Source organism: Lissotriton helveticus, chromosome 7 (assembly GCF_964261635.1).
Source record: "Lissotriton helveticus chromosome 7, aLisHel1.1, whole genome shotgun sequence".
Taxonomy (NCBI): domain Eukaryota; kingdom Metazoa; phylum Chordata; class Amphibia; order Caudata; family Salamandridae; genus Lissotriton; species Lissotriton helveticus.
The window spans coordinates 1,153,367,167-1,153,389,914 of record NC_136068.1 but is presented as its reverse complement, the minus strand read 5'-3'; the positions used below and the strand labels follow the sequence as shown (position 1 = coordinate 1,153,389,914).

The window sequence follows — 22,748 nt, the reverse complement described above, 5'->3', positions numbered from 1 at the left end:
AACGTGAGGACACAGACGAGTACCAGTCTGTCTATTCCTCCGCGGGTGATGCTCCCGTGAGGCACTGCAAACTCCCCCTCCCCTTTTTTTGAAAGCTGTTTTTTTAGAAGGAGTGGTGGGGGAGCGTAGTTGTCTGCAGTACCACACACATTTATAGACAATTTTTAGATTTGAGATCATGACTATAATGGCATAAATAAGCAGGAGGGTAATGATTGCTCACTGTGTTTTCTGACACCTTATGATAGGGGTCTGATAAGATATATGGGAAACAGTTGTTTCTACATAATATAGGGACAGGTCTTCTGTTGTTGATATGGTATAGAGTGAGGGGCGACCTGTACGTATCCCTTTACTCCCCCTTAGGCTCCTAATTGTTTAACAGCTTTATATAGTGTCAATTCGATCCAAATGTATTGGATCGCCTTAGGTGAACACCAGTTATTTGCACACAATCCCTCTCAGCCGCTGCTTGCGGTGAGTTTATACCAGACTGATTTCAATCCCCACCCTCTCGTTGTTGTTTTAAATCACCTCCACTGTCTGTTCCCTCGTGGTTTGCAAACAACCCCACCCTCCTCTCTTTGTTTTCAATCACCCCCTCCCTCCTGTTGTTGTTTGCAACCTCCACGCTCCCATTGTTGCTTGCTGACCTCCCACCTCCCCCAACCACCTTACCAGAAGAAAAAATAAACATTGGCAAAGCTTGGGAATGCGTTATTCATTTCTTTATTCATATACCTGTTTTGGTTAAACAATTAACATTTTCAGAAGTTATTACACAAATATTTTCTTCACATAACGATTTAACTAGAACATATAAATAAATATGTAAGTATCCAAGATGAGAGTATGTGCAACATTTATTACCCCACTTCAAAAGCACAGCACAATTGCAGGATTGTTGTAGAGGTGGGAGAGCTAACCTGACCCCAATAGCTATAGCACGAGCCGAGCCTGGAAAGCATTGCTGTGAAACACGCTAGTTTGCAACCACAGGAATTTATTGAAATGAATAGTTTATTAAAAATGTATAATTCCTAAACATACTCTTACATTCAATGAACCTTACTTCCTGAATGCCCTGGTGTTGATTTCAGGGTACAAACAGCTCAGATTGTCCGGTGCCCTTAACTTTTATCAAATATCGCTTTTTGTAGTGCACCTTTTATAAGAGAACGTAAAATCAGACCCTGTTTATTACAGTGATGTAGCTAACACCACCACATGATTCTATCAACTCAACGTGCTGGGATCTGAGCCCAGGTTTCCCCGTCCACCCTGTTTGCAACACAGCTCCCCTAACAAATCAACTTCTTCTGTTGCCATTTATCAACAAAGAACAAAGCATTATGTTTTTGTCTTCCATCAGCAGGTACATTGCTACCGAACTTTCAATGGAGTGGACATCCCGTGTTAAACTATTTTGCACCCTTTTAGTAAATCAATCCAGGCAAAAGTTCATTTGATTTATTCTAAAAACGGCAAAGACCACAAAATAAAATGAAGCAAACCAAAGAAAATGCATCTGGGTTGTTCTTCGTAGTAAAGTTAAGTGCAAGAAAGTTGTCTATTTTGGTTTTGCTTTCTATTGAGAACAGTGGATTGCCTTGACTTGGAAAATCAAACTACTTTAGGACAATCTAACTACCCAAAGGAGTCAAGTGAATACTTCCGCAAAAAAAAAAAAAAAAAGGTTACTGAGATCCTGTGGCGATCCACTCAGAAGGCTAAGGCTTTCAATAGAAAACGCCTGAAAAGTGCAACTCAGCCCCACAATTTAGACTACTGCTGCCTTCTACATTTAACTACTATTTCAATAGAAAAGGTTCATGCAGAAAATCATTCTTTCAGATTTCATCCATGCCTGTATATACTATACTAGCCGTTTGTCCTTTTCAGGTTGCAACCTTACTAAAGACATCTTGGGGACATTCAGGTGTTGATGCAGGAATACGAATTAGGAACACCATTAAAGCACTTTTTTTGTTATTTCTGATGTGTGTTGGAAGCATATACTTTTATATAATCAAAACAAATCATCCCATTCGGTGATTCGATTTCCACACATAATTTCTGTGCTGTATAGTTTTATTTGTAAAACTGTATGTTTGTGCAAATGTAATGGTTCTGACTCCTTGGAACTTCCATCGATCCACTGGGTTTAGGATTATAAATAGAGAAGGAAGTGATCACAACATGTTGGCTTTAGAGGTCCCTGGTGTTCAATTAGCTCCTCGCTCAGTAGTCTTGGAACAGATGGAGTACCCCAGACGTTGTACAACCAGGCTAACGGGAGAATATGTCTCAGGATTAGTACATTTACAACTAAATCTAGACCTTGAGACTGCGAGTGGACAAAATCTCGAGTGGTACACAAATAAAATCGGGGAGGTAGTCCAAATACTCAGTAAGAGACTAAAAGTTAGAAACGGTGGAAATAATAAAACCAATCAGAGTAATAGAAAGATGGGGAAAGTAAATGGTTGGTTCACAAGGGAATGCCAGGAGAAAAAAAGAGAAATCAGGAGGATGGCACGCCGTAACTCCCGAAACAGGGACGAGGATAGTAGAAAAGCGTTAGAAGCCCTAAAAAGAGAGTATAATATGCTAATGAGGAGGGTTAAAAGAGAATTTAACGAAGGGTGCTGTTTAAAACTACTTGAGACGATAGAAGCAAAGAACCTTCGCCAGTTTTGGAAACTAGTGCACTCAGCAGCAGACTGCCAGCCAGGGGCAATGAATTGAATAGTGGAGGAAGCAGCTTGGGAGGAATATTTACATGACTTGTATAGCTCGGGGACAGAGCGGGAGGAAAGTCTGTACACAGATTGGAGCGGTCTGGTAATAGATATGAAACCCGACTTCTCAGTCACTGAGGTTAAAAAAACGCTAATGGGCTTGAACCTCACAAGAGCAGCCGGCCCGGATAGCCTTCCAGCACAGATAATTAAAACACAACCAGACTGGTGGGCTAAATTCTTCGCAAACAAGTTCTAAATTATTCTATATACTGGGAAATTCCCTGAAAACTGGAAAGGGGCAATAATACAGCCCATACATAAGAAAGAGGACATGTTTAGCACAAAAAAACTATAGATTAATTAATCTACTGGAGATTTGGGGAGAAGATCTTCGCTAAAATAGTGCTTGGCAAACTAAAAAACTGGGTAGAAGCCAACCAAATCATCCCGGTAGAACAGGGGGGATTTAAGGAAGGGCACTCCATGTAGGACCACTGCTCTGCACTGTAGGCCTTGGCACGGAAGTCGATAGAACAAAGGGGGAGTATGTGGTGTTGCTTTGTCGACTTCCGTGCAGCCTTCGACTCTGTGGACCGGAGGAAACTTTGGGAGTGTCTGATTAAATACAATATCCCACGGAAATTTATAAGAAATATTAAAAGAACTACACAGAGGGAATTGGGCCCAAGTAATAAAAGACACCCAGGGGGCACTCACAAAGAAGGTAGACATAGGAAATGGGCTAAGACAGGGCTGCGTCCTGGCCCCACTTCTCTTTTCTATCTTCCTAGCAGATTTACCAGCAGTATTGGAAGTGGAAAAAAGTGCCAGCCCCAGAATGAAAGGCAGAAAGATCTCATGCCTGCTGTATGCAGATGATTTGGGTATTACTGACCAAGACCGAATTAGGGTTGCAGAGGAAATTAAACGTTTTTAATGAATACTGCAAGAATAAACTGTTAACCGTAAACATGGAAAAAACAAAGGTCATGTGCTTCGGGAAAGGGTCAAAGAGCTACTGTTGGTATCTTGATAAAACCAAACTAGAGATAGTAAAATAATATAAATACCTGGGCCTATTGTTCGAGTCTAATCTAAATAGGAACAAACATATGGAAAACCAGAAAGCAAAAGCTTCAGCATTCATTGGTGGTTTGAAAAAATTTAATAAAAACTTTGGTGATATGTCAAACAAACCCATGCTGGAAGCCTTCACAGCCATGGTCCTCCCACAAGTATTATACGGAGCAGTGGTGCTCCTTTTTAGTGGGAAAGGCGACTGGGACCGGGAAGAAAGTAAGGCTTTAAAAATGCTTCTGTCCCTTCCTAAGTCAGCAATGGTACAGGCGATAAGACTTGAAACAAGAATGATAGGGTGGAATACCCAGGCCAAAAGGCTAGTGGCCAGATTCTGGAAACGCCAATCTCAAGGGGAAGCCCAAAAGGTCTCACATTGGTGTAGCGAGGAGATCCGACAAAGTAGCCTAAGATGGGCAACCGAGGCAAAAAAGAAAATAAAGGAGATAATGTGCTGCCTAAAGGTGGGGGTAACCCAAAACTCCTTAGAGGTTAATTTTACAAAAAGCTCTTTAAGAGCACAAGGAAGGGAACTTTCTAGAACACAAGACCTAATGTATGTAAGAAATAACAAATCTGTCAATAACATGATAGAAGTATGGGAAGCTGATGTAGGGTATCCTTACCTGGAAGCTTTGCCGAATCATGGATTTAGGTGGGACATCTTAGAAATGAGAATTGGCATTATCCCCTGGCGAATGGAAGGGAGAGTGATGAATGAAATTATGTACCCTGATGGTATATGTAGATGTGGGCTAGGGACTAAGTATGGAATAGTGCACATACTACTGGATTGCCTTATGAGTATAGAATTGAGGAAACAGTTTTTGTGACCCTTATTTTTAAAGTATGATATTAGAGCAAGAGCACAAGCAATCGATTTATTATTAAGAATGGAACATCTAGATATAGGAATTGCTCTTGGGTAATATTTGAAAGGAGTGAATGCTCTGGCTAGGGAAAAGTGCAAGTAAGGATATTAAACCCCCCCTGTAATCTATTTCTAGTATTAAAGGAAGGATAAATAAGGGGTGACGCAAATTCAAACAGATTCAATATTTTACAGCAAATGGATAAAGATTTGATTCTCTGTTTTAGATTGTACATAAGTTTTTACACTTTTAAAGATTTTAATGACTCTCAGTAATGAAATCAAATGTTGAATAGAAGTAACAAGGTGGAGTGTATAGAAGGAATGGTTAGATTTTAATAGGGTTTGTATTCTCTGTTTTTAGCTGATTTTGTATAGGGCTTTGAATTTTACCCGATTGTTTAAAGACTAGGGTCTACATAAACAGAGTTCTTCTCTCTCTCACTCAGAAGGCTAAGGCTTTCAATAGAAAACGCCTGAAAGTGCAACTCAGCGCCACAATTTAGACTACTGCTGCCTTCTACATTTAACTACTATTTCAATAGAAAAGGTTCATGCAGAAAATCATTCTTTCAGATTTCATCCATTCCTGTATATACCATACTAGCCGTTTGTCCTTTTCAGGTTGCAACCTTGCTAAAGACATCTTGGGGACATTCAGGAAGTTGATGCAGGAATACAAATTAGGAACACCATTAAAGCACATTTTTTTGTTATTTCTGAAGTGTGTTGGAAGCATATACTTATATATAATCAAAACAAATCATCCCAATCGGTAATTCCATTTCCACACATAATTTCTGTGCTGTATAGTTTTATTTGTAAAACTGTATCTTTGTGCAAATGTAATGGTCATTTCAATTGAAAATGTGTTGTCTGTGATGGCAATATGCTACCACACCCAGAATACTCCACTCTATGCAACTCCACACTACATCACTTTATACCACTGCACTCTTCACCACTCCACTCTAGGCATCTCTATTCTACCCTGTACTCTATGCTACTCTGCCATACTGCACTCTACACCACTGCACTCTATGCCAATGCACTCTATGCAATACACTTTACTCTATAACACTGAAATCTATGCCCCTGCACTTTATGCCAACCCAATTGTACACCACTGTAATCTACTCTGCACCACTGCACTCTTCACCACTTTACTCCATTATACTCTAAGCCACTCTACGCAACTGCACTCTAACATCCACCACTCCAACTTACGCCACTTCACTTTGAAGCAATCTACTTAATGCCACTCTGTACCACTCCACTCTATGACACTGCACTCTACGCCACTCTACTCCTAACCACTGCACTCTGCCCCAATGCACACTACACAACTGCATTCTGTCATTGCACTAAAGGCCACTGCACTCAACTCTTCACCACTGTACTCTACACTACTGCTCTATTTGCACCTCTACACCACTACACTCTCACACTCTACTCTGCAACATTGCAATCTCTGCCACTGAACTGTACACCCTTACCCTCTATGCCTATTGGACCAGCCATTTTTACAGGGTTATCTCCAAACGTTTTGCTTTCTTCCATTTTTTTTTCTAGCCTATTTTTCTTGGATTTAGGACTATTCGGCATTTTACCACTGCTAATCAGTGCTAAAATGTATGTGCTGTATGTTTCTCAGGTACCCTCTGTAATTCTTCATTCTAAATCCTCTAGACAGTGCTGCTACCTGCTTCTCTGATCTCATCGGTAATATCTCATTCTAACTCCTCTAGGCAGTGCTGCAACTGCATATTTGGTCCTGTCAGTAATACCTCATTCTAAGTCAACTACACAGTGCTGCTAGCTGCTTCTCTGGTCCTGTCGGTAATTCCTACTTCTAAGTCCTCTACACAATGCTGTACCTGCTTCTCTGGTCCCAGTGGTCATTCCTAATTCTAACTCCTCTAGGCATTGCTGCAGCTGTGTCTCTGTTCAGACATCCACTACACTCCAAACCAAAACACAAAGATAAAACACATTCTGGCAGATGCATCAAAGTAAATACCGGGAGCAAATGGGCAGATTCTGAGAATCTGCCCCTTTGCTCCCGGTATTTTTGCATTTGGGATGCATCATCCCAAATGCAAAAATCGCAATTTAAGGAATCTCTAAATTGAGATTCCTTAAATTGCGATTGCATTTAAGGAATCCCAAATTGAGATTCCTTAAATGCAATGCATGAAAGTCAAATAAATAGCGAATTCACTAATAGGGGGAGCAAATTACCATGAAGTTGGACTTCATGGTAATTTGCTAAAACTTTGAAAAAAGCACTTTTGTGCAATTTTCAAAGTTTCATGTTGCGCACACACATGCCCTTAGGGCATGTGTGTGTGCAACATCTGTACAAAGATCAATTTCAAGGGTGCAACAGGGTGTCATTTTGACACCCTTGCACCCTTGAAATTGCATGAGCAATTTGCGAGTACCTACTGGTACTCGCAAATTGTTCATGCAATCTCCAATACATTGGAGGCCTGTAGGCCCATAGGAATTAATGGGACAGCATTCCTTAATTGCGACTAGCAATTTGCAAGTAGCATTTAAGGAATGTTAAGGAATTGCTATTTTATTAGCGATTCCTACATGCATAGGCTTTTGCTATTCCTAAATAGCGATTCCTTAAAAATCACTATTTAGGAATAGCAAAAGGCTACGTTGATGCATCTGCCAGTTAGTCATTTACGGCGCTCTAACTCCAGAAAATGCAAGACTTACTGCATTGCAAATGCTTGTTGTTATTGTTTAAGGGCATGTTTGAAATTTGCTTTGGTGAGAGGCCAATGAAGAAGTTTTCTCAAAGAAGCTTTTCACAAAGTTTCAAATCTTGGATTATATTTTGTCAGGATAGGGCATTTTTTTCATCTGCTGCACAGAAGAAGGAAGATGGCTGTGTGTTCTGAGTATTTATGCATTTTTGGAATGTTACAGGTTCTGGTTATAATTCAGTGTTCTATCCTTATTGCTCCTGTGTGAGGTCAATAATGAGGATAATGCATTATATTAGCCTCAATATCTTTATTAAAATCATGACTTTCTACTGAACGCAGTTGTGGAAAATGTGAATTTTCATGCCCAGTAAATGTTCTCTGATAGTGACTCATACTGATAGGAAAGTCTGAACAGTGCAATTGTTATGCTAGTTGCAATCATCACCTCTTCAATAGGAACAACCGGTGAAGTGAGACTGCGGGACTCTGAATGGCCTCCTTTTGAGGCCTTATCAATGGGAATGTGGCATTAAATCTTTTCATCAACCATGTCTGGTTGAAAGGTTGTGTCCTGCTAGGGAAGCCAAATATGGCCGGCCCTTCCTGAGGCAGGAGTTTATATGCATGAGGTTCTGTAGACATAAGTGGGAGTCTGCCTCCTAAACAAAAACAACGGTATATCTGCACATATTTATTTATTAAGCAACTTGTATTGCGCGTACTCAACCCGAAGGTGTCAAGGCGCCTATCCATAACAGATCAGAAATTACAGCAGTACTGCTACAAGTAGGCACGCACAAAGAGATGAGTCTTTAGGGCAGATCTAAAGGCTTGAAGAGTGGGGAGGGACCTTACCTCAAGAGGTAGAGCATTCCACCATTTAGGGGCCAGATTGGAGAAGGCCTTGCCACCCCATCTGGTCTTCCGGACACGAGGAACGGAGAGGAGGAGTCTGTTAGAGGAATGAAGGTTCCTACTGGGATTGTAACGGGACAGGATACAACCAATCCCAGTGGGGCTGGTTTTAGCTAGGGCCTTGTAGACCATGCACATGGACTTGAAAAGGATGCGGTCCGCAACGGGGAGCCAGTGTAGCTGCTTCAGAGCAGCGGTGGCAGAGGCACGTTGGGGTAGATCGAGAACAAATCTGGCCGCTGCGTTCTGAACCACCTGCAAGCGCTGCAGCTGGCACTTATTAAGTCCAGCATACAGCGCATTGCAATAGTCCAGACGCGAGCCCAGAAGGGCAACAGCCAGTTGCTTTCTTGCCTGTAAGGACAGGTAGTGCCTGATTTTCCCAAGGATGTGGATGATCCCCCAGCAGGTCGATACAGTCCTGCTGACCTGTTGGCACATGCTAAGGATAGGATCGATCATGACCCCCAGGTTTTTGGCTGAGGATGTAGGATCCGGACAGGCACCCAGAGAGTCCGGCCACCATTCGGCGGACCAAATATCCTCCCTTCCTCCAAACACCATCACCTCAGTCTTCTCCCCGTTCAGTTTCAATGAATTGTGAATCATCCATTGGCCGACTGCCTCCATACAAGATCTAAAGTTGGCGGCAGTCGACGTAACTGATTGGGAGAGAGAGACGAGGATCTGGGTGTCGTCCGCATAGGAGACTACCTCCATCCCATAAGATCTAATAAGTCTGGCAAGGGGGGTCACGTAGATATTGAAAAGGGTAGGACTAAGCGCTGACCCTTGAGGGACCCCACAATGCACAGACAGGGATGGAGATAGAAACTGACCCAGCATCACCCTTTGCTCTCTATGATCGAGAAAAGAGGAAAGGAGTCCCAGGGCCGCCCCCTGCACTCCAATATCCCTCAGTCGAGATGTTAAGACTGAGGGAGAGAGGGTATTGAAAGCAGCCGTGAGATCCAGGAGAATCAGGAGGGAGGTCTGTCCCCCATCAACCCGCGTGCGGATGTTATCAAGCACTATGGTGAGGGCAGACTCGGTGCTATGTTCCCTCCTGAAACCATGCTGGGAAAGATCCAAGCATCCGGAGTTCTCCACAAATGAAGCAAGATGTTTGTTTAGATGGGCTTCTAACATTTTTGCGGGAGCCGGAAGCAGCGAAATGGGGCGAAAGTTTTTTAAAACCCCAGGGTCAAGAGATGACTTCTTGAGCAGAGGTTTTACCACAGCATTTTTCCACTGCTGGGGAAAAACGCCCTCCTCCATCGCCCTGTTCATGATGTCAACCAGAGGGGAAAGGAGGGATTCTCTGCACTGCTTTAGGATCTTTAGCGGACATACATCTAGCGGAGATCCAGATTTGGTTTTGGCAAGGAGGATCTCAAGATCGTTGTAGGAGAGAGGGGGAAAAAATTCAAGACCCATGGGCCGAGGAGAAGAGGCGCCGTTAGAATCCAAAATAGCGGGCACTAAAGGCATAGTGGTAGAAGATTTGAGGGATTCCAGAGCACTATGGATGTCCAGTATTTTGGACTGAAAGAAAGAGGCTATTTCGTTGCAGAGCCCCTGGGAGGCAACCACCGGGTCTGGGGTCTGGAGAGAAGTGAGGGCATCAACGATTCTGAAGAGCTCTTTAGGAGACGAAAGTGAGGAAGTGAGGGCCGTGAAATAGTCCTGTTTGGTCTTAATCACTTCCAGCTTATATTTTTTAAGCAAGATCTTATGTGCTTCTCTGTCCTTAAAGTTCCAGCTTGAGTGCCATAAGCGCTCTTGTCTCCTTACTTGTTGTCTAAAGAGCCTTAGTTGTTCGGAGAACCAGGGGGCTGAGGGTCTTTTCCTGGCTGTATAGCAGGACCTAGCAGGAGCCAGAAGATCCAAGGCCTCCGAAATGGTCTTTTCATATTGTGAGACCGCTGATGAGACGTCCTGTTCCTGAACGGTAGACAGTCTAGGTATCCACGGATGGAAGGAATCTTCCTTAATGCTTTTAAGGTTCCTACGTGCTTCCACCGTCCCTGGAGACTTTCTAGCTATATTCTGGGTCGGATAAGTCAGACCAAAGGAAACGGCCAGATGATCCGACCAAGAAAGATGGAGAGAGTTGGTAACTGTCAGCCTTTGATCATTCGAGAAAATGCCATCGAGCGTGTGTCCGGCTCGATGAGTAGGTCCTTTCACCAATTGGGTGAGTCCACATGCCGACATAGCTTCCAAAAGGGAGATGGTGTCATTTTCCTCCAGCAACTCTTTTGGCATTGATGGTTTGCTACCACTTCTGTAACACAAACAATTGAACCTGCTGTAAAACTGACTGCAAAAATGTTTTTAAATCAAAACAATATGCGTTAGTGTCAAGAGGAAAGTAATTTTGTGAAGAGTGCTATATAAAAAGTCAAATATATTATTATGAAATGTGAAATGTAATTTCAATAGTACTGCTCCTCAAAGCGTTCTGTAGCTATGACAGTGAGCCAGTCCTTAAACAAGGAGTAAAGCTAGCATACTTGTTGCTTCAACCCACTGTGAATCAGCCGGACTTATATCTGCTACACTCTAATGTCCACATAGATGTTTTTTGTTAATAGTTTGAACATTTCCTCTACCATAAACTGCATATCTTGCGGATTTAAGGCGTCTGGGGTTTGCCCTCCGCTATCCTGTGCAACCCTAGCGCCCACCAGCTCTTCCAAGCTACTCATACTGAGTCTTAACTGTAGGTCTCTGGTAAAGCACCATGAGGACGTCCATGAGCTCCTCTTAGATGAAAGGCCAGACGTTCTGTTTTTGACAGAAACATGGCTATCTGAGGATTCTACGGCTATCTTAGCTCTGGCCCTCCCTTCAGAATATCTCATATGTGTTCAAAACAGACCTATCGGTAGGGGTGGTGGACTAGGGGTGATTTACAAGTCCAAATACACTTGTACCCTCAAGGCCATTAGCATAGCTAGCAGCGAATGTGCACTATTTAAGATAAAGGTCTCTGACACCTTTACTCTTACAGGGCTTCTTGTATACCATCCCCTAGGACCGGTAAGTGCATTTCAAGAGTCGCTATTAGCAACTATTTCGTCACTAGCGCTTCAATCAGCAAATTTTAATATTTTTGGTGATTTCAACCTTCACCTTGAGCGGCAAGACTCCCCCAATATATCGAAGTTTCTGGGCGATTTAGAAGCATGCCAGCTTCATCAACTGATTGTGGGACCCTCTCATCAGGCAGGTCACCTCCTTGACCCAGTTTTTACTAATATAGAGGATGTTACAGCGGAATCCCCCAGCCCTCTTAGCTGGACTGACCACTTTTTGGTTTCGGTTTCAGTTAAGATCCCAGCCAGCGGTAGGGAGACCCCTCCTCCCGCCTTACGGAGGCGTCCTTGGAACTGCCTAGATAAAGCTCAGTTTGAAGCTAGGCTTAACCATACCCGCCCTGTTTGGTCAGGTAACAAGGATGAAGCAGACTGTGCTTATAGAGAGTGGATAAATAATTCTCTAGACCATTTCATCCCCATGAAATATTTGAGACCTAGGCGAGTTCAGACCCACCCCTGGTACTCGGAGACTCTTGCGGAAACTAAAAAACACTGTAAGCTCCTAGAACGTACCTGGAGACGATCATGTGACCCCCTAGCCAAAATTAAGTTCAGAACGGCCACTAAAGCTTACCATAACCTTATAAAGAAAACTAAAGCCATTTATTACACAGATCTGATTACTTCAAGTACAAATCGCTCTAAAACGATCTTTTCCCTGGTCAAAGATATGACTAAAGCCCCGGTAGGCGCAGGCAATCTGATAGTGTCAAATGCACAGTGCGAAGAACTATCTGGCTTTTTTATCAATAAAGTTAAAGGCGTATATGATTCTTTACAACTGGGCAGCCCGCTAGGGTCCTCTAATCCTGATAAAGACATCTCTGACCCTCCCTACTTCCTCCTGACCCTTCCACCTATAGAACAGCCAGAGATGGAACACCTAGCCCTAAGAGTAAAATCAGGCTCTCCGGATGATCCCATTAAACCGGATCTGTTCAGATCTCTTCATGACTCTGTCATGCAGGAAGGGCGTGAGCTGATTAATCGATCTTTACAGCAAGCCGATGTTCCCAAATCCTGGAAACAGGCCAAAGTACTACCCCTCTTGAAAAAACCAACTTTGGATCCCTTAAGGCCTGACAGCTTCCGACCTATTTCGCTGCTTCCCTATCTTGCGAAAGTGGCGGAAGCACATGTCAACTCCACTCTGACTGCCTACTTGGAGTCTAATGGGATCCTTGATGAGTCCCAGAATGGCTTCCGTGCTAATTATAGTACGGAGTCTGCCCTGTTAACAGTCACAGAACATCTAAGGGCCTCCCTGGATATGGGCGCAACCTCTATCTTGGTTTTGCTGGATTAGAGTGCGGCCTTTGACACGGTCTCCCACAAGATACTACTTGGGAGACTGTGGGAGATCGGAGTCAGGGAAACGGCCCTGGACTGGTTTGCGTCTTTTTTATCTGACCGTTCCTTCCAGGTGCACGCCCCGCCGTACTCATCCAGCAAGCTCCCTCTTGAATGTGGAGTGCCTCAGGGGTCTGCGCTCAGTCCCACATTGTTTAATGTGTACGTCCGCCCCCTGGCCTTGCTGGCCCGGGAACGTAAGATCCTACTAACATCATGTGCGGACGACACGCAACTTATTTTCAACTTTTCTAACAACAATGTGGAGGACCAAACTAAATTCCAGGAAGACATTCTGGCGATCTCAAGGTGGCTATCTAACAACTGCCTTCAGCTTAATGCCTCTAAAACAGAGGTACTCCTGATTGGCAATGGCACGCAGACTTGGGAAGAGCACTGGTGGCCTCAGGCGCTGGGACCTGCCCCTGTACCCAAGGAGTCAGTAAAAAATCTGGGGGTGCTGTTGGACAACACACTCAATTTGGAGTCTCATGCTCAAAAAGTGGCAGGTACCTGCTTTGGGCGTCTTCGCTCTCTTAAACCCATTCTGTTTTTTTTTTAGCCCGCTACTCGCCAGATTATAGTCCAGGCTTTAGTTCCATCTCACCTGGACTATTGCAATGCCCTCATGCTAGGATCCAACATGACTGCAATAAATAGGCTGCAAAGAGCTCAGAACGCCGCCGCCTGCGTCCTATTTGCTCTACCCAAAACCTGCCACACGTCCCCCTTTCTACGTCGACTACACTGGCTTCCTATACAACAGCGCATTCAATTTAAAACCCTCTGCCTCACCCACAAAATCTTGTATAATGTTGGCCCCCAAACTCTGCAGGGACTGTGCTCTTTCTATACTCCCACGCGCGCACTCCGCTCAGCGGACCTCTCACTTGCCTGTACTGTCAGAATTCGGAGGAGCAGAGCCGGTGGCCGCTCCTTCAGGTATTTGGCCCGTAAGCTCTGGAATTCTATCCCCCCTAAAGCTCGGGCCACTTCAAATCACCTGCAATTCCGAAAACTCATAAAAACCTGGTTGTTTGCATCCATCTAGCACCTCCTTTACCATACTAGTACCTGGCATGTCCGCAAGCGCTGGGACGCCCCGTCGCTGGGGTAGCCATGCGCTATACAAGATTACATAACATAACATAACATAACATTTGTCACAATTTCATTTGTTTCTCAAAAGATCATTAGGTAAAACAGTTTAGCAGACCACATACTTTTTAAGGTAGATGGAAATACAACATTTTGACTCAATGCGCCCCTTTCCTTCCAGTCACAGAAACTTTTTGACACATTGCGACGACACTAAAAGTACTGCACTAATATGATAATGTGTATGGACATTTAAAACAACTAAAATACGGTTGAAGTTTAACTTTCCAAGTTACTGAAGCTCCATGTTACAAACTGGAATGTCTACTTACTTCAATAATGGCAGCATCTATGCTTGCTTGCAGGAACACAAAGCCTTTCAACCAATACTTCGAGGCACTACAGAAATCTGAATGATACTCGCAATCTGTGGAAGGGAATGATCATGACAAAGACATTCATTGTCATTGAAGAAATGGCAAGTATATTGAGACGTGTCACATACAAAAGAGAACACTGGCACACATTTTAGTGGCATTGATGGCAAAGGCAATGGGTATCAATGAGCCCTGTCATAAACGGGTTGGCACTGCTTTAAAAATAAAATCCATTTGACTCGATTGTTTCCTTCTTGTAAAGTAAAAAACGGAATATAATTTTTTTTTGCTTCAAACTTAGCCTGAACCTTATTACAAGAAAATATTTCCAATGAGCAAACATGGAGCTAATTGTTTCTGGATTACATTTGTAGCTTTTATTATAGGGACCAGAGCAAAAACAATTTGTACACTTCAACATGCAAGATATTTGTATACGTGGGGCTCATTCTAATCTTGTAGGTAGCAAACATGGTGCAGCATTAATGTAACCATTTATATCTGGTGCAACATTTTATAGAAAATAGTTTGTGAGCAAAGGCGGTGAAATAAATACTAAAACAGTAATTATGTAAAATGAGAAAAAGAATATGACCAATTTTCTGGGACTGATCATAGTATTTGTTTGTTTAACATAGTGGCTTACAGTTTGTGTGGAATATGTAAAATGACATTAGTGTAACTGTAACGTGCTTCAACCATGTTTTCTGGCTCACACTAACACTACCCAATGGAAGTGGCCATCTCTGGCATTGAACTTTTCTAACCTCATAGCTGCCAAGATGAGAAAACAAGCCACAATGTTTATGTGTAATAGCTTCTATCTGAAGAATGGTTCTCTTCTTCTCATGAGTTCAGACTAGACATCACTTTGTATTTTTTCTAAGAATTATTTCACCTTACTGTTCAAAACATATGAGCTTTAGATTATACATTTGTGCTTTGCATTACTTGCAGAATTTGCTCTATTTGACTGTGGTAGGGGATACTCTTGCTATTTGATTCCGTGATTCACAGGTTATTATTTTTTGTTTTCCTAATAAACCCTTTCAGACTTCCATTGCCTGTCAGAACATTTTCTTAAGTATTTGAATGCTCACCTTTTTCCACAGGTAGTGAAATATCATACATCCAGAGACTTAGTGTCAACAAATGTAAGATGCAGTTGAGGATTATGAGCAAGCCCTTGGTTGGTATTTGATGGAAGGTTGTTTGTACCTCTCAGTACATATATTTTCTTATACGTTAAAACTGCGTTGGCCGCATGGAGCAGGATTATTTCATTACTTTCTCAAGCCTTTTCTTGTATCAATACTTACCACTATGAGGTGTCCAACCTTTAGCCAGGCACCACATGACCTAGCTGGAGCCAATCGGAAGTTTTAAAGCAAAAACAAAACCTACTCCCTTATCTCCAAGCCCCTCCTACCAAACTGGTAATAGAGGATCTAAACCAAAATAATTTCCTGTTTTCTTCTTCTGCGCATCGGTACTTCATTACAGATCGTTAAGCCCCGAGACGCGGGCCCAAGTAGGTGGTACTGAATGCTTGGAGACCTGGACCCGAGTAGGTGGCACTGAGGGGCAGGACCTTTGACAAAAGTTTGACTACAATGCTACCCCTACTACTGCTCCCCCTGAGACACATATAATCCTCTACAATAGGGTGGATACAAAACATGAGGAAACTGGATGGAAGATACGTATACCTTTCATACCATTTACGAGATTGCAGATTTCTGCATCCTCAATCTGAAGAGCTAGGAAATACCCCCCTTCCTTTGAACATCCAAGGAGGGAACCTCTAACTGCCGTGGAGAAAGCCCAGGACCCAAGTGGCCATTTTTAAGGGCTGAAACATACTTGCAAGACACTAGGGTCATAGGACCATTACTTCCTGCAGACTCCTTTGTATATAATTTGTAACACCCCCTACTCCTCCACTAATAAAGGGATACCTGGAGACGTAGGAGGATTTTTATATTTAGACCACCTGGCCTATCTCTCCTAAGTGCTCCCTGAAACACGGTCGAGCCCACCCTGACCTTTAGGAGGCAGGGTGAACCCGATGATGAAGCATGACACTACTAGGGTGTGTGAGGGTTATTTAACAAAAAGGAACTGCTTGCTTCTCCGCACCTGAGCGATTGACGCCACTGGATGTGGCAATTCCATCAGCTATCAAGATAGACCATATGCTGGCTAATCTTACAGGCTGTCCTGCAATTATGACCAAGAAAGTTCCCATTTCAGAATTTGTGGCTTGTAAGGTGGAGGATTCTTTAAAAATATATGGTTCTCAGGGTTGAAATTGCCTGGACGCACTGCCTTTATGCCTCTCAGTCCCTTGTCAAAATTAGCAATCTCTCACTTCTGCCATTCAGAATGAGGTAGAATGTTCAGAATTATTTGCAAATATGAAAACGCCGACTACATTTTTGCAGATATCTCATGATATTTTGAAGACATCAGCTTCTTCTGTTGCTTCCTCCATTTCGGCTCAACCCCATATATACTTGAGAGACTGGAAGACTGATGGTACTCAAAAATCGGGATTGCTTCATATGCCTTTTACTGGTAGTAACCAGTTTTGCAAGGACTTGGAAGGCATGCTTCATAAAGCTTTCAAAAACAAGAAACATGCTCAATTCTTCAGGTTTCAGCGAAAAACAGATCTGTCTCAGACACCCAAGAAGAAATGTCAGTGGCAACTTCATTTTCAACTTCAAGGTAGAAACAGGCAGCTTCAATCCTTTCCCAACAGGTAGGTTTCCAGGCCTCAACCTCGTCCTCGTGTGAAGCTCAGTATGTGCTCCTGACTATACCGACCTCCCAGTGGGAGGACGACTTTCCTTTTTTCTTCAGAGAAGGCAAAAAGATGTTTCCAACACTTGGATCTTGCGTATCACAGAGAGAGGATACACACTGGAGCACACCTCCTAAATCAGGTCCAGTCCTCTGGTTATTCCCAGAAAAAGCATTCAGAGATTCTGCTCTTGCACAGGAAATTGCAGAGCTGGTGCAGAATATTACAATCACGCCAGTTACAGAAGTCCAAAAAGGGAAAGGCTTTTATTCCACTGTTTTCGGTACAGAAAGTTTAGATTGATAATCAACTTAAAGAATCTAAATATGTTTCTGAACAAGACTCGATTCAAGATGGACACTCTTCAGAGAATAATTCCTCTCATTTGCCCAAGAGAATTGATGGCTGCCTTAGATTTGAGAGATGCCTACCTTTACATCCCCATTCATCCCCCTTATCATCAGTATCTGTGTGGAGGGTCGTCATTTGTCTCTCAACTTCTAAACACTTTTGGTCTCTCAACCTCTCTGAGGGTTTTCACCAAAGTAATGGTTCCAGTTGTGTCACATCTCCATAAGCTTGACGTATTGATCCATCATTACCTGGACAACTGACAGCTCAATTACCCATCATAGTTCATTTTTAAACTCAGATAAATCTTGTTTGCCTAGTTCTGAAGGACATTGCTCTTCTAATAAATTGGGAAAAGTCTCATCTCATGCCCACTCAGGATCTAGAGTACATTAGCGTTCATTTCAAGATGGATCTAGGAATGGTCAGGCTCCAGTTGTCCCGGCATAGGGGTTTACTGCTTTCTCTTGACCAGTGAACAAAGGTATCAGCAAGAGATTGGTTACACCTGCAGGGTCACATGGTATGATATTCTCTATCGAAATGCACTTGTGTTTGCCTCATTGTTTCCTTGCAATAATATACTATGTTTTCTTCTAATATAGGCTTCCTGTGAATTTGAGGTTCCCTAGACTTGTCTACAACTGAGTTCACTGGTTTGGCACCTCCTGTCTCTTTGAAAACCTGTATCTCAGCCAATGGCACACATGGGGCCTGTTTCAACTGACATTTGGCAGATGATGCAGTGGTGGTTGGACCCTCTGAAACTGGCAAGGGGTTTCCTCTTAGTCCTTTCCTCTCCCCAGGTTATGAGTACAGATGCCAGCAAAGTGGGGTGGGGTATGACCTTGGGCAATCTCTCAGTTCAGGGAAGTGGTTGCCAGAGGAGGGTATTCAGTCCTTGAATTGGAGCGAGATAAAGGCAGTATATCTTGCTCTGTTCTTCTTCTCTCATTTATTGTGCAGTCAGGTTGTTTTGGTAAGAACAGACATCACCCTCACAAAATCTTACATAAACAAGCATTCTGGAACGGGATCCCAGCTGGGCAGAGATTTACATTCAAGGAAAGGACAATGTTCTGGCAGACAGTCTTTCCTTCTTCCTACAACTTCTGTCTGGCTCCCTGTATTTTTAACCAGTTGTGTCAAAGGTTTGGCTCTTCTAAGATAGATTTGTTTGCCACCTCAGTGAATAATCTTCTGCCAATGTTTCTATCCAGATTACCAAACCCTTGGCCTCTCCTTCTTTTGTATGCCATTCCTCCTTTCCCCCTGATACCCAAGTGTTTGTCCAAGTTGCAGAGGGAAGACATATACCTCATTCTAGTAGCCACCTTTTGGCCTTGAATGGGATGTTTTCCCTTGCTAATGCTGATGACAGTGGGACATAAATGGATGTTACAAACAAGTTCCTGTCCCCTCAGGTCTCAACTTCCTCCTTCTGATATGTGCAAGAAGATGTTAAGGGCACTTTACCAGATGCTCCAGGAAGGCAATCATCTTCAAAAAAACACTGCTTTTGCTATCAGGGAAAAAGAAGGGCTGAGTTGGCACTGGAAAGGAATGCATAGTGGACAGTGTGGCCCAAATATGCCAGATTCTCTTTCTCTTATCATCTCAAAAAGGTTTTTTGGAATGTTTGGATTCAACCGTAGGGATGCTTTACAAAAGCACATTACATACATGCAAACATGTATGTTTAAACAACCATACATCTACGGAAATTGCGATGATGGTGAGGGAAATAGAATGGAGGGGCAGAATTTGTCAGTGGGTCCCCTTATGACTTTGTATGCCTGGGGTAAATTACATGTAAAGTGTGCATAATATAGTCTTTTGTTCTTCTGAGATAGCAGTTTGAGTGTCATTGAAATGTACATTGAAGGGGATTTCATGACGAGCTGATCCCTCTTAAAAGTCCAGCTGCCATTTGTATATGAAGAAGTAACAAATGACAGATCTATGTAGTAGCTATATGCTTGGAGGGCACAATTTTTGACAGCTGGCAATAAAGGATATATTTTGTTTACAAGTAGAGACAAGCTTTCACAGCACCTGAAATGAATCAGCTCTGCTGGTATCGTTTTCAGTTTACTCGAGTCTACAGGAAATGCTCTGACCTTCTCAATTAATGTTTACAGAAAAAACATCATGTGGTGCAACGTACAATCAGGAGGTTTGGAGGAGTCAAATTTGACGTGGAACAACTTGGCAGCTAGTGAACAGAAAGTTCCAAGCAAAAATATAAGCATTGTCGGAGAGCAACCTGGATCATGAACAATAAAAAACAATGACTCATAAAACCACTTTTTTACATGAACACACTACTCTAAACAAATATTTTGTTGGGAACCAATCCTTCCTAACCACAGCAATGCCAGTTTTAGGTCTCGCTTAGACAGTGCTTGTTCTTTTTCTTTGAGACATGTTATATATACTTTGTGGGCTTCAGCCCACCCATAGGCTTCCAATTTGCCAGCTCCATTATTGCTCTCATATCATTTCTTCTCATTTGTCCATGACATGCACGCGTAATGCTTATTCCTGTGTTTAGCCCTCCCTGAGAGCATTACCAATTACTTCTATCCATCCCCTGCTAACATTTCAGGAACCGTTTTAGGAACTATTTTTTTCTTTCTTTAAGAACACTTCACCATAGTGCTCATGTTTTCACGCACTCCAGCTCCGTTTCTGTAAACAGGTTTATAAATCTTGTTCTTATCTTGTTACATTTGCTGTGCATTTCAAGACCAAGGTCAAATGTGAGACACTGTTTTTGTGGCCATACCTTTACTTTTCTTTCTCTGACTTCAAAGTAAGAGGATTTTCTGTTGTCGCTTGCCCATCACCTAACCCCCTGCCGCTTCAGTGCTAGAGCCATCCCTTAAACATAATTTGCATAAATGATGCCAGGCTCCACTAAGCACAACCCAATTGGTCTGACTCTGCTGGCCTTTCCGGAAGAGAGTCTACACTACCACACAGCGTATTATATAGCTTTCCTTTGGTTGTTGCCTGGGCAACACGTTTGTGCCTCAGGATTGCACCTACAAATAGGACACATCTGATCACTTCTGTGTTATAGTGGGCACACTAACTTAGTGCAACTGATACTCAGTGTAAGAGGTGTCACGCAAACCAGCCACAGCCTTATCAATCTAGGAGTGTTCCTATCCTTTGTTTTTTTTGTGTTTTATTCTTAACTACTATCATACACAAATGTCTAGATTGAATCGACAGCTGGCATGTTTTAAAAAAAAGTTTGTTTAATCAATTAAAAAAGTAATATGGTGATAGCACCATATTGTGGCGCTAGATTTTTACTAGTCTAAATAAATCTTGCCCTATTGAGGTTGCCAGGTGCGTGGCATGCCAGCTCAGCTACATCTGCTGTGCTTTCCCTGTATTCTATGTCAGCCATGTAACGACATGCAGGATTACATTGTTCCTCTTCATGCACTGGGTGTTACTTTTACACCCTTCAGGGCTATACGGCGTCTTTTTCGAATAACGTGTGACACGTTATTCGAAAAAGACGCCAGGAAGTGGAGACATTTCATGAGTGCAGTGATCGTGAAAGCACGTACCCGTGCCACACCGGAATTTGCCGTTTTTTTGACCTCCGAGGAGTGTTGTTCAAGTATTGACGGTATATTTGGACTAGGATGATTATCTAATTTTACCACATACTGGTGTCTTCCTACCCCTTTGGACGGTTTATAGCTGATTCAGCTATCCGTGGACCTTACAATTTGAGACGATTATAAAAAATTTATGTTACCCAACCGGGTTGGAAATATCACCGGAAGTGGGCTTTACTACAATTGGAACAAGCCGTATAGCCCTGAAGAGTTGTCGATTACGTTTTCCCACAACGAAACACGTGTCGGCTGTCTGTTTGTATTTATTATCTCTGGCATACGATTAAAGAATCCAGATCGGAACTAAGAACCTACTGTCGAATGGTCCTGTTTCTGAGAATGTAATCGTTGTATTTGTAAATTTATATGTGTGCGCAGGAACTTGTGTTTGTTATAATCTATACAGATTAAGGGGTTTGTGAGGGTGTCCCCTTCCTGCTAGCACCATTATCAGCAATAACAAGTCCCATTAGATTTATTACGCAAATATCGCTGGAGCGCCACTACTTCCTGACTACTAAAACCCGGTCCTTACCTATTCACAGCTATTACTATTTTGGCTATTTTCCCTTTGCTTCAAACTTTAAGAAGAGGACGCTTATCCATAGTCAATTTAGTTAAAATACTATAATTCTAGTGTGCTTTTCTCCAAGGGGCAGACCCTCCAGAGCCACCCTTTAGAGCACTTCTGGACCTGTGGAAGATCCAGAAGAAGGACTGTTGCACTTCCAGAAAGACTGCCATGCTGCTTGAGGCACTGGCTTGCTGTCTGAATAAGGAAGTTTGGACCTGCATGCCTTAATCCCAGGCTACCCACAGTGACTTCAATGGTTAGTTGGCTGACCTGTTTGAGCTTCAGTGACACACCAAGCTTCCAAAGGCCTCCCTGCAACTGCCTAGCAGATCAGCTGCAACTGGACCTGTTTGGACCTTTTTGGACCTGCTTTACCCTGCTACTTGTCTCTGCTTAAGTTATTCCAGATCCCCCCAAAAGGTTTCTCCAGTTCCTAAACCCTTGACTATCGGTGGATGCTCCTCCAAGAAGAAAAAGGTGAAAATCCTGAAGTTGGTCTCTTCATAACAGCTAACGGGCCTCTTCAAGGTGAAAGCTCCAGTGACAGCTGCTCTTCACATAGACAGCGACAGTCTATCGCGACTGGCAATGTGAGGCCTTTACTTTGCACTACAGCAACAAAAGACCACAACAACCACCAGCCCGAAGCTTCAGCGATGACCGGACCTTCACACTATTGTAACGATTGTCCCTAAGACTCGACTTGCTCTTCACACAGAAAGCCCCCTCCACAAGGCCTCCTCCAAAACAAACAGAACTCTTTCGCCAAACTTAGGAGGTAACTTTTGAGGGACTAACCTGGTCTCTTTACTTGACCCGCACTCCATCGTAGCCAGCCTGAACTTGTGACTGTCCCACGGTACAGCATGACCAGAGGACCATGAGTGGCACTTTCTGCTTCTAGGTGCTATTTTCCATACAAAAAGTTTAAAAAACAATATCTTCTGTTCTACTGTTCAGATTTTGTTCATTTCACTGTCATTTTATTTATTCCAATTTCCTCTATTATTCTTAATTTGTTTAGGAATTTTCTTGCGTTGTGCATTTACTTTAATACTGTTTGTGTACTGCATACATTTTCTAGTCCTGGGGTGGCCGAGGAAGTCGTCCGCCT

General features: G+C 42.9%; 1 protein-coding gene across 1 annotated transcript in view; it reads right to left on the bottom strand.

Annotated features, from left to right (window-relative positions):
- The window catches only part of LOC144770057 (ATP-binding cassette sub-family A member 10-like), a 1,719,125-nt gene that overhangs the window by 1,551,319 nt on the left and 145,058 nt on the right, over positions 1-22,748 (bottom strand). The window contains exon 5 of the mRNA XM_078654288.1: positions 14,218-14,312. Coding sequence (XP_078510414.1) covers positions 14,218-14,312 — 95 coding nt within the window. The remainder of the gene's footprint in view (positions 1-14,217; positions 14,313-22,748) is intronic.